This window comes from Sphaeramia orbicularis, chromosome 11, assembly GCF_902148855.1.
Source record: "Sphaeramia orbicularis chromosome 11, fSphaOr1.1, whole genome shotgun sequence".
Classification (NCBI taxonomy): Eukaryota; Metazoa; Chordata; class Actinopteri; order Kurtiformes; family Apogonidae; genus Sphaeramia; species Sphaeramia orbicularis.
In genome coordinates, this window is record NC_043967.1 from 51,400,272 (window position 1) to 51,413,162 (window position 12,891).

Genomic DNA, 12,891 nt, shown 5'->3' on the forward strand with positions numbered 1-12,891 from the left:
AATAGACTGGAGAGAAATGGACATTAAATACTTTGGGTAATGAGGTTTAGGGTGAAGACGTAAAATTTAGTTGGTGTATATATGTGGGGAGAATTTGTAGTTCGTTGGTTGTAGGCTGTAATAAGCTGCGACTGTTTTCGCACTACGCCGGCGCCATCTTCGTAGCGCCCCGCCGCTGGCCGCTCTCTCCCGCTGCCTGGTAGTTGGTGCTAGTGTTGCTAGCATTAGCTTTCCAGAGAGTCGTCTGGTCAGTGTTGCTCCGATACTGTAACCCTGGCTGCTGGTTGAGTGGTCAGGCGCACATTTTTCGGCCTGTAACGGTTGTTTGTTTTGAATAGTCCTTACAGTAATTTTTGAATGTCTGTCAAAGTAAATGGCAGCCTGTAGAGACTATGAACAACTGTGTTCCGGCGGTAGTGCTACAAGTTGTGCGTTAAAACATAGCAAGCTGCAGAGGAGCGTGGTCTCGCCGGCATTTAGGCTTCTTATGCCGGTTTGTTATTGTAGCCATGTGACGGTCAGGAGCTGTTGTGATCACCCACACAGCGACATGCCTTCAGAGACAATGGGCAATGCAGCTAAGTTTGATCAGGGACCCTATTAGTTATCTGCTGTTTTTATAATTTCAGTAGTTATTGTTTAATTGATTTCTTAAATGTTTGACAGTTGCATAATGTCCATGATCGTGTTTTGGGTCGGTTGCTTGGTTACAGCACTCAATGTCACTCAACCCAATCAAGGTAGCTGTGGTGTTTAAAATATTAACATAGGATTTGGTTTTTCAATTCCCAAACATGTGCTGAATTATTTCTGATTTTCCTTGTTTTTCCATGTTTTTAATTTTATCCATTTGTTAACCAGATTTACAGTCATCAGAAAGTCGTTCTGTTAGTATTGATAATGTTAATGTACTCCAATACTTTTCCTTTTTTATAATAAAGTGCACTAACTGTCAACTGTGTTTCCCAAAGTTGTATCATTTATACAAGAAAAGTCTTTGTGCCATACATGAAGTTTTTTTCCTTGTTCATCAGAGTGGCAGCCAAGTGCCCTGAAGACTAGCAATAGTTGCATCAAGGTCATGGGGGTCTTAATGTACACACTATTTTAACTTAAGTCTTAAAGTGGACAACCAACAACATTATACAATAATTGGACCACAGATGTAGATGTTGAGCTTGATGAGAAAAGTAACAACCATCTGAAGAGACACCGAGTACCCCCATATGCCCTTGGAAGTTTTTGTGTATCAGTAGGTCAGTTGGGCGGGGGGGTCCTGTAGTGAGTACAAGGTGTTAACAATTGAGAGGGGACATTAACCATTAAGACAAGGCATTTCCCATTTAGGAATGTTAAGATAATACTGAATATTTAGTCGATACATCACTGTACATCCCCTCCATTTGTTTTAAATAATTGGCAAGAAATATATGTAGAACTTCCAAAATATTTTTCATGTATAAATTGTGTAAAGGCAATATTTTTGAAAGCATGTCTTAAGAGTGGTGTTGATTTGGTACATAAAAGTTGTGCCTGGAGTTTGCTTTCCTAAATTGGAGCACCAGGAAGAAGCACCCTTCATGCATGCCAGAAAGCCTGAAGTTCACACTATCGGTGCAGCAGTTTAACTGTTGCTGTGTTCACCTTTCTTCATGAAACTTGGGATGCGGCTTGTGTATCCGCCTACCTGGACATACATCTTCTATGTAGGTTTTTGCTCTAGTGATCATCAATGGTATGTGTAGAGACATTGAGAATATTTGATGGAGTGCACATATAATATATGTTAAACTTGTCATAGCCTTAGAAACACAGGTGGCCCTGGTGTAAAGGATAGACTTGTGTGTATTATCTGTAAGCAAAATCTAGCAGAGATGTTTAGCATACCTTTTGGCTTGGCCAGCCGGTATTAAATGTTGACTTCCTCTATGGACTTGAGATACACTTACTCCATATATTTGCTATACATGGTCTCTGTAAGAGGTATCCCAATTTTTACACCAAGCACCAGAAGGTAATTTGTTTCAGGCTGCTGTGGTGTGTTGTTTATGGTATGTGTGTTTGTGTTGGGGGAAACTCTAGAATAGTCCAGTCATTACTGTAGCGTGTCAGCTTTAACTCCACCCACAATCCCTCAGCAGTCTCTCCTACAGGGAAGTGGGGGTGGAGTCACCACCAGTGCCATTGGTGAGACAGTCAAATAGAGGATGAAGTGGTAGTCGTGCTCATTCTGTACTGGAAATGCTGATTTCACCGGTGTTCACTTAGAATAAACTGCTAATTAACTACTTGCAGAGTAATGTTACTTTATATGTCTTAATAGATGACTGAATACAGCTGAGCTCAAGTTGATATGTATGTGTACTACAGGTGTGTGACTAAGATGTAAAATTCACAAGGACAAAACAATAGCTGTTCTATTTTATATTTTGAAGAGTCCAGCTTATTGTCTGATACTAGTTAATTTCTTTGCACAAGTACAGTATTTCATGCCCATTAGTCATTGAACTGTACTCTTTGCAGCTCCCATATCGGGGTTGAGATTGGCATAACGGGACTTACGGCGATGGACCAGAGTTCTGGCTCAGCTGGAAAACGCATACGGAAGCCTTCACTGCTCTATGAGGGCTTTGAGAGTCCTGGGATGCCTCCCATCAGCCAGTTAACCCCCACAGGACCCCCACAGCCTCCAGTAAAAGACCCCAGCCGACAGGGGAGGATGACCAACCAACTTCAGTTCCTACAAAAAGTTCTTCTCAAGTCTTTGTGGAGGCATCACTTTGCCTGGCCTTTTCATGAACCTGTAGATGCTGTTAAACTCAATCTGCCTGTAAGTGTCAGTTTCAAAACGTTTGTTGCGCTACTTTGTCCACAACCCCCCCCGCCCCAACACACACACACAGGTAGAGGCAACTGGGTGTAGTTTAATCATGGTATATCATCCTGGTTGAACATGTTTATTTAAATAAGCTACAAGAGCCACTGGAATTTACCCTGCCCAGTTATGGCAGTTTAACACTAGTAATTATAAATATTTAAGCAATGTTGATTAGAAGGGGAGAAGTCCTACCTGACCACAAAGTAAATTCTTTTTATTGAATGGACATATGAATGTAGCAGCTGTAATTTTTCACCTTTTGTGTGTATCTCCCTTTAGGACTATCACAAGATCATCAAAAATCCCATGGACATGGGAACCATTAAGAAGAGACTCGAGAATAACTACTACCGCAGTGCCAGTGAATGCATGCAGGATTTCAACACAATGTTTACCAACTGCTACATTTATAATAAGGTAAGACCATTCCCCAAAATTTCTGACTGATTGTCTTTTGTATTTCCTGTGGTTTTAATCCGTTTGTTCAAATTTCCTCTCCAGCCTACAGATGATATAGTGTTGATGGCTCAGTCTCTGGAGAAAGCATTTCTGCAAAAAGTGGCTCAGATGCCCCAGGAGGAGTTGGAGCTGCCCCCTCCCCCTCCACGGGTCAAACCAGGCAAACCTGGCAGAAAAGGAAGAGGTGAGCACTGGTTACTAACAGAACAGATGTTTTGTGTTTATTTACGCACGTTTCTAAAAGGTCTAAAATTCAGAAATTTTAATTTTAGTCTATAAAATATGTCATTTGAGATTCTGATATGTCTCTGTGACTTTCGTGTATGGTATGGTGCATGAAGGTTGTATTTCCTTCATAAAAGTTTTACATTTAATTGACTAAAGTTAAATATGCATATACAAATGTGTAAACTTTCCATCATTTGTTTTTTAAACCGAACTTTTTTTTTTTTTTTTTTTTTTTTGTTAACCTTTTTCTGTATTCCAGTCTCAGGTGGAATTACAACAGCTCATCAGGTCCCAGCTGTCTCCCAGTCAGCATATTCTCCTCCCACCCCAGAAACTCCGGACTCCATCCTCTCAACCCCCCCACAGACGCTTGTGACCAAGAGTTTGCCCCCTGTCCTTTCTACTGAACAGACCGCCCCTACCATAACGGGCCTACCTCCAACACAGCCCACTGCGAAGGTAATAAGGCCCAATATTTTATGTTTAACTGCAGTCAGAACTTGATTTTTTTTAAATTTTGTGGAAACAACTGCCCTGTTCTAAGTTGTCCTTTTACTCCTGCTCTTCACAAACACAGAAAAAAGGTGTCAAGAGGAAAGCAGACACAACCACCCCGACCACTGTTGCGATGCCCATCATGAGCACAATGGGTGTCAGTGGCATCAGCTTGGGTATGGGTGGCGGGCATGACTCCCCACTCACGCTCACTTCTCTTGGGATGGATCACAGCTCTGGCCTGGGGATGACCCAGGGCCTCGGTCTGGGCCAAGGCATGGGAATGGGTATGGGCATGGGCATGACAATGGGCATGACAATGGGCCATGGAGCAGTGATGATGGGCACCAAAGGAGCAGGTGGGGGAAGGAGGGGAGTTAGTGGACGACCGATCAAGCCTCCTAAGAAGGATTTACCTGATTCTATGTTGCCACCACCGGTGCGCCGCAGCAAACTGGGCCCCCAGCTGCGCTACTGTAGCGGGGTCCTAAAGGAGCTGCTCTCCAAGAAACATGCAGCTTACGCCTGGCCTTTCTATAAACCTGTCGACGCCACAACACTCGGTCTCCATGACTACCATGACATTATAAAGCAGCCGATGGATCTCAGCACCATTAAGGTAATCAGAGTTGAAGAATCATTTTGACATACATTACACTAATCTTCATATGAATGGCAAATTTGCATATCATTTAAAAATCGTTTGTACTCAACAAGCCTTTTACCTTTATCAAAAAAATCATTTTTTATAGTATATATCGTAGTGTAAGTTTGATTTAGCATTTTTTGATTTGTATTTATGTTAACTGTATTTTATACCACATATACCCTCTTTTCATGGATATTCGGTGTTATTTATTTGTGCTTTTCTCAAATAGTAATTTCCTAAAAAATTTCTTCTCCTCTTTTTTTGTCTGTAGAGGAAAATGGACAGCAGAGAGTATCGTGATGCTCAGCAGTTTTCTGCAGATGTCAGACTAATGTTCTCCAACTGCTACAAGTACAACCCTCCTGATCATGATGTTGTTTCAATGGCCCGAAAACTACAGGTAACTTATTTATCATTATGTTACTTATTGAAGGTTTTGTTTTGTTTTGTTTTGTTTTTTAAACCATATTTCTATTTTTTCCTGCATTTTCCTCCGCTTGAAGTTTGCACAGTCTTCTGTTTGGCTCATTGTAGTGTTGTTGTCTCCTCACAGGATGTCTTCGAGTTCTGCTTTGCTAAAATGCCAGACGAACCTCCTGCACCTCCAAGCTCCTCATCTTCCTCCTCCTCCTCTTCATCATCATCGGAGAGTGAGCTTAGCAGTGAAAGCGAGGAGAGCGAGAGCAGTCCGAGCTCTGACTCTGAAGAGGAGAGGGCAAATCGGCTGGCAGAGCTGCAGGAACAGGTTTGTACTGAACCGGGGGTGCAGAACATTTCCTCTCATGAAGTTGGATTAGATCAGATTTCCTTTCTAAACCTGAAATGCAAATCCAACAAACCCGGTGCCATTATTTTTTTCTTATCCGTGTGTGCTTCTGTCTCCTTCAGCTTAAAGCTGTGCATGAGCAGCTCACTGCACTCTCCCAAGGCCCCATCGTGAAACCCAAGAAAAAGAAAGAGAAGAAAGAGAAGAAAAAGAAGAAGAAAGTAGAAAAAGAGAAACATCGGAGGATAGAAGAAGAAATTCTGCCTATTAAACCCGCAAAGACCCCGAAAATCACCAAAACTCCAAAAACAAAGACCAACAACAAAGCAGTGGCCTGTCCAGTAATTCCAGTAAAGAAACCACCAAGCAAGAAGAACAACAAGAGCAAGTGAGTACTGACACCTATTGGACAAAAGTGGAAATGTATGAATGTGCACTGAATGGATATTAAAGCACATGAGGTTTTTAAAAGTGCTGCCTGTTTCCAAGTGCTTTTAACAGAGTTTCTTCCTTCCCTTCTGTCTTTCAGATCCAAAAAGGGAGCGATGATGTTCAATGTGCCGCCGTCGGTCCACGAACCAATAATAAGTCATTTTGACTCGGACGAGGAGGAGGAGACACAACCCATGTCATATGACGAGAAGCGCCAACTCAGCCTGGACATCAATAAGCTGCCCGGTGAGAAGCTGGGCCGCGTCGTTTACATCATCCAGTCCCGTGAGCCCTCGCTCCGAGACACGAACCCCGAGGAGATCGAGATAGACTTTGAGACGCTGAAGCCATCAACGCTGCGGGAGTTGGAGAGATACGTCATGACATGTCTGAGGAAGAAACCTCGAAAGCCATATGGTAAGTCAAACAAGGGCAGCTGCAGTTTTAGGTCCTCAGTCCTGCAGATCATGAGCTTTTTTTTCCCCTGAATGAATTGCTGTATGTAAATATTTTGTCTATTCTGGAGGTTTACAGCTGATTTAATTCTGGTTTGCTTGACTTTAACTAAACACTTTTTTTTTAAAACACAGTTAAGTAGAATCTTTACAATATTAATGTAAATGGCACACCTTAATCTGATGTTTTCACTTGTCTGTTTGGTGCAGCAAGTAAAAAGAACAGTGCAGGAAAGTCCCGAGAAGAGCTGGCTTTAGAGAAGCAAATGGAGCTGGAAAGAAGGCTGATGGATGTGAGCGGGCAGCTGAACTCTGGGAAAAAGCCTCCCAAAGCTAAACGTAAGTCCTCCATACTTTAATGTAACAGCATAGTGGATATGCTGGATAGAACGGGTAAAAAGAGTTTAACTAAAAGAGTTAGTCTTGATGTGAAACACAAAGGTTATGTCACATTTATAGACTTGCACAACTACATATTTCCGATTAAACCGAAAAGTGCAGTGTTACTACAATGAAATATCCAAAAATCAAGTAAGGTGACATTTTTTTAATGCAACATACCAGCCTGGTTTCTTGTTTCATCTGTCAGTCAAATCAGATTTAATGTAGGTACATGATTTCAGCCTGATGTGTGTATTTAATGTTAAAGAGGTTTAAGATCATAAAGAGAAACATAGAAAAGGCCTAAATGCACAAGTATTGACATGACACCACTTTGACTGGTCCAGTGTATTTTTACTATGATCACGTGGTCCTGATTGTGTTTATTCGCTCTTTCCAGCCGAGAAACCTGCAACAGAGCAACACACTCAACCGTCACGTCTCAGCGCCAGTAGCTCCTCCTCCGACTCCTCTTCCTCGTCCTCTTCCTCCTCGTCCTCAGACACAAGTGACTCAGACTCTGGCTGAGCAGCAGAGGGTTTCTGTGTATAGGAGAAGGGTGTTAAAGGACCCTGGACACGTTGTTTTCCACCAAGTGGACTGAATTAGAGCTACTGATGATGAAGCCGCAGGGCGGATCATAGGAGACCAGAACTGAGCGGAACTGGTCCGACTTATCGAGTATGAAACCAAGAAAGAGAGAGATGGAGCGTTCCCTGTGCTCGGCTCACTCGTCCAGCCCAGTCTTGGACTCTGATTGGACAGATGGACTGCCGTTCTCTGGAGAACCGGCCTTAACTGTGCAGAGCGGGGGAGACTCCATCTCCTGACAGTAAACGACGCATGTGTTGGAGGGATCAGGGTGCTACAGCCAGAGTCTTATTTCTGGAAATGATTTCCCTTCTTGGCGTGCTCCCTGTCTTTATGCTGTATAAATACGATGTACAGTTATAAATATATATTTTTCTTTTATAAAGAAGCATTTTATGGAGCTAATTTATTCCCTCATTCTGGGAAAGAAGAACTGGCGTGGGCAGAGTTGTTTTAGTTTTTGTTTTGTGTTTTTTTCCTGAGTGACAAAGAGGAGGGTAGAGGGGAAACACCTGTATGTGTGTGTGTGTGTGTGTGTGTATGAATGTGTCATGTATGTTTGCATGCACATGTGTGTGTGTGCGAGATCTGGCACCACAAGTGCAGCCTTGTGAAGTTCCTCATAGTTTTGACGCAGGCGTTAAATCTGTCTGCACGCAGAAGCACCTTGGTTCAATAGACGACAGAATGCATGCAATACAGAGGAGCCGACTGACATCTGCTTACTCATGAACTACTATACTGCATCCTTGTGTACATGTTTAAAAGCCACTGTACAGAAATGTGACAGTTACTCATCAGTTTATGCATAAATATTTCTGTTCCCATGTAGGCCGTCTTTTTTTTTTTTTCTTCATCTTTTCAGTTTCTCTGTAAATGTGTTGCTTTTTTTCTTCTTGTGACCAATCTGCTAATAAATTGTGAGGACGTGTCTTGTCCACTCACCTGTGCCCAAATAACATCTCATTTCTTTTTTTTTATTTAGTTTTTTGTGTGTTTAGTTGTTTCACTTCAGTCTCAAAATATCTGATTAGATTTGATTATTTTAAGAGAATTACTTTGTTAGTTCTGACATTAAATTAAATGAAGCATTTTGTTTTTGTTTTTTTCCCTCCATCACTTATATACAATAAAACAGCTTCATTTTTAAAACAATTTGGCCTTTGAGATCTATGGCAGCTGAAAGAGATCTATTTTTTCTGTATTAAATGAGTGTTGAAGAGTAAGTTTACTTATTTGTGTGACTAAAAAGCATCAGTAACACCCTGTTGGGAGGTTTTCAGCAGCTGTCAGTGCAACGCTTTAAAACTTGTATGAGAGTTTCTCTTCATAATGGACTGCAGCTGGTAAAAATGGAAGGCTTTCTGAAATTTGACATTTAGCCACTTTGACCGTAGACAGTTGTTTTAATGTGTTGAGTAATAATGCACTGTTTGTTTTTGGTGGTATTACATTTGTGATTTAAGTAAAGTGTGTATCAGTTTTCTTTTCATCTCGCCTTGGCTTCAGATTGGAATATTATGTTTATTTATTTAGGAGGAATTTGAGTGAAGATACTGTTTTCATAATACTAAAAATCAGCTTTTAAGTCGAAGTCTACTCTGAAATATGCACAGACTCACTGTCAGGACTGTAGAAGTGTAAATATTTTACAGTCAGTCTTTGAGCATGTTTTTTTTTTTTCTTTCAGTAACATAGGAAGAGTTTTCAGCTTTGAGGATAAAATACTCTAGAGTTGTCAAGTCTTACTTTTCTCAAGTTTGTCTGAAATCTAAATGCCTCTGTACTTGACTACATCATTTCACTCAAACATCTGTACATAAATAAACTGAGAAATGTTCAACTTTTCACCGACTGTATATTTTATTTTACAGTTTATGTACTATTGTGCATTACTTACAAACAGCATTTCTAAATTAAGGTCAGTGATAGTTATTGATATTTTAATTTTATTTTAGTAATTATTATAGAATTTGTGTGTATTTATGTATATGCAGCTGAACAAAATCTGAAATATGAATCTGAATAATCATACAGAAATAATGGCTTGATAACTGTTAACTAATTAACGTTTAGTTTTAGGTACCCAACAGACAGATGACGTTAAAATCAATCAATCAATCAATCAATCAATCAATCAATCACATTGTACACATTAGTATTCGGTCTAATATGGCCTTGTATTTTGGAAACTATCACCGGAAGTACTTTACATCATTATTTCTTGCTTTATGGTTTGTTGGCTACGGCGTGTTTACGTTATACATTATACCAGTGGTTCTTAACCTGGGTTCGAGCGAACCCTAGGGGTTCGGTGAGTCAGTCTCAGGGGTTCGGCGAAGGTCAAGACACACACTGGACTCATTAGTCAGGTGTGTGTGTCGGGCTAGGCCCGTGTATGTAAACAAACGGCTTCGGAGACTCTTTCTCTGATTGACATCCAATATACGTGGTGTATTGTTGTTGCTTAAAGCACTACAACACATCCGGAAGTGTTTAGAATCTCTTCCACTCGTCTGACGATGAATTATTTGAGTATTTTCCACATCGTTGTTATGACTTTTGCTACTTCCTGTTAACCACGGAGGCAGCCATGTGTAGCGTTTGTTTACATTTTTCGGTCACCGCATTGGTCAGTTACAATCATGCAACCGACGCACCGTCGCGGATGGAGAAATCGTATTACACTAAAGCCGTCAGTCACACTGATTTGCAGCAAATATTCATTATTATTGTAGCCTGATGGAAATTAGGTGATGGGTGTGTGTTAAAATGTTAAAAATGATAAATAGCATAAATACAATAAGTACATTACTGGAATACATAAGGTTAAAAATTAAAACCATTTCAGTGTGGTTGTATTAAAAAAGGTCATGTCTTTGTGAAAAGGTATGTAATTTGTTGTGAGTTCATGCACGGTATTGGTTTTGTTCTTTGATCACAGTGATGTTAATGCACGGTTCATTTTGTGCACCAGTAAAACATATACCTGTGTCTTGAATTTGAAAAAAATCATATTTTATTTTTTAATAAAGAAGGGTTCGGTGAATGCGCATATGAAACTGGTGGGGTTCAGTACCTCCAACAAGGTTAAGAACCACTGCATTATACAGATTTAAAGCTATACTGTATGATGTGGCATTTTTACACTTTTCTTTTGTCATCTTAAAATGCTCCTGATATGCATGTGTCAAACTAAAATGTAAAAGAAATCCACCAGGTATTGAAACTCAAAAATGTTTAATTCTCATATATTTCTGATAAAAGTCTGACCAATCATTTTAGTCGGTCCGAATAAAATAATTGGCCGAACCTGACTGAGCCTCCTGTCAATCATCCATTACGGCCGTTCAGCATCCGATCCATTATCGCCGTCTCACATCCTATATGTGTTCCTCTGAATCTGACGCTTCACTGGCGCTGCTTCTCCTGTCACTGACCACAGTCTACTGTCTAAGATGTGTTTGGATAGAACTGACATGCACATGTGGAAGGGAAAAAACGGATTTATGAACAGAAACGACAACTGAGGGGCACAAACGGGAGTCTGATGAATGAAGGATGGAGATAAAAGTCCGGAAGTCAGCTGTACTGGACTGAACAGGTCTGCATAAAGCTCAGCTTTTATGACGGTGGGACTCATACAGGTACATGTACATGGTGTCACACATGTAAGATGATGTAGGATGATAATTGTATGGACTATGAAACTTCAAATGTCCACGGAAAATTCGCGGAGGCCGCGTGTTCACAGTGCGCGCGCCCATCCCCTGGGCACTGCAGTGAAGACCCTGACCCAGTTCTGCACAGACCAGGTCTACTGATGGAACAGGAGCCGCAGGCCCGGCAGGTGGATGATGCATCTGATTACTGAGGGAGGGGTCCGCGGACACGCCAAAACGGACCGGACCTCCACCTCTGCTTCCTCCTCTGTTTCCATCGCGTATCAGGAGAGAGGAGGAGGAGCCTCAGAGCTCAGGCAGAGGGAAGGGGGCGGGGCTTTGGAGGGAGGCGGGTTGTTCATGTTCAAACTTTTGCTAAGTGCTGTGAGAAATGCCACATCGGTAGGTCTAGCTTTAATATCCATTTTTCAGACAGTCAGTCAAATCTTACAACAGAAGTTATCTCAGGACACTTTACATTTAGAGCTGGTCGATCTGGACTCTTAAGACAAAACAAAATAAAACAGACATATTTCGTCAGAGTAATTATGGAGTAAAGTGTTTTACCAGTCTGTAATTTCCACAGTGAGTCAGTTTTTAACCCTTGACACCAACTCCACAACACAACTACACAAAAAAAACCCTTATTTAAGCAGCTGAAAAACACGTCTGTTCATATAAAACACAACGAGAGATGAAGAATTCAATATTATCCAGTATATATACAATATATGTTGACAAGTAGGTTGTTTTTTGTTTTAAAAATAGCATGTAGCTAGCTAACATGTACTATGTTTTAAAGTAGCGACACACTTAAAACTTCGATAAATAAATAGATAGATAGATAAATAAATAAATAAATAAATAAGCACTTTATTTGGGGTGTTATAACATTAATATAAAGCTAGAAATACTGCTAAAATTGACACATTCCATGCATAACATAAATATCTCTTTAGTGTATGCCACAACATTATGCTAAAGTTAAAAAAATAAGGAAAACAACAATAAATAATGTAATAATAAATGTTAATAATCTGACTGAATTTAAGACGGAAAAGTACAACTTTGTAATGTAAACGCAGGTGGTGTGCCCTCTTGTGAGCACATTGTAGTTAGTTTATACAACAGCTTCCGGTAAAGAATTTCAAAATAAAAATTCAGCACCAATGCATGTAGTTACATACGGTGACCGTCAGAAGGCAGTGTTCAGTCGTGAAACACTTACTCGGAAAAATGTCATTTTTACTCTTCATTTATTTAATTCTTCTTACATTTATTGGTTCACTTGTGTGTTATAGAAGATTGTTTTACAGAATCAAAATAAGGTTTTTTTTGTTTGTTTTTTGTTTTGTTTTTATGGATTCTGTACATCCAGTCACTGATCCACGGATCACTTTTTGTTTACTTCTGTTTCTCAATCATATATGCTTAACATTTGTTTATTCATAAATGTTAATAACTACTTTAAACTATTCAGACTTTAATGCTTTGTTTCATTTGCTTCGGTAAGTGACCTGCATGTTTTAGCCATAACAGGAAAAAATAATAATAAAAAAGATCACATTATGAATATTATTGAAAATTAGAGAAACTTTTCAATGTCAAAGGAAATAGTCCATATTCTAATGTTGACAGTTTTAGTTTTGTTAATCACAGTAAAGACTACGCGAGAATACCACACTGACACTTCCGGTGAAGACTTTAAAAAATAAATATATATTTAGATACTTTTATTCGCAGTTTATTCTTTTATAATGAACACAGATGTTACATTTCTGCTTTACACTGTTTAGATGTCGAATATATTTCTTCACATGAATTTATTGCTAGTTCGGTACATTTTAATTCAGATTCTCCAGTGAACAGTTATACAAGAGTAAATTGGGATAATT

General features: G+C 39.9%; 1 protein-coding gene across 3 annotated transcripts in view; it reads left to right on the forward strand.

Annotated features, from left to right (window-relative positions):
* The window catches only part of brd2a (bromodomain containing 2a), an 11,454-nt gene extending 2,272 nt beyond the window's left edge, over positions 1-9,182 (forward strand). For 2 of the 3 annotated variants that reach the window (XM_030146497.1, XM_030146499.1), the window contains exons 2-12: positions 2,524-2,830; positions 3,158-3,295; positions 3,380-3,521; positions 3,825-4,024; positions 4,143-4,679; positions 4,981-5,109; positions 5,263-5,454; positions 5,598-5,863; positions 6,005-6,324; positions 6,573-6,701; positions 7,144-9,182. In XM_030146497.1, coding sequence (XP_030002357.1) covers positions 2,524-2,830; positions 3,158-3,295; positions 3,380-3,521; positions 3,825-4,024; positions 4,143-4,679; positions 4,981-5,109; positions 5,263-5,454; positions 5,598-5,863; positions 6,005-6,324; positions 6,573-6,701; positions 7,144-7,271 — 2,488 coding nt within the window. In that variant the 3' untranslated portion in view covers positions 7,272-9,182. The remainder of the gene's footprint in view (positions 1-2,523; positions 2,831-3,157; positions 3,296-3,379; positions 3,522-3,824; positions 4,025-4,142; positions 4,680-4,980; positions 5,110-5,262; positions 5,455-5,597; positions 5,864-6,004; positions 6,325-6,572; positions 6,702-7,143) is intronic. The other variant, XM_030146498.1, reaches the window with a different exon arrangement.
* The last annotated feature ends 3,709 nt before the right edge of the window (positions 9,183-12,891 follow it).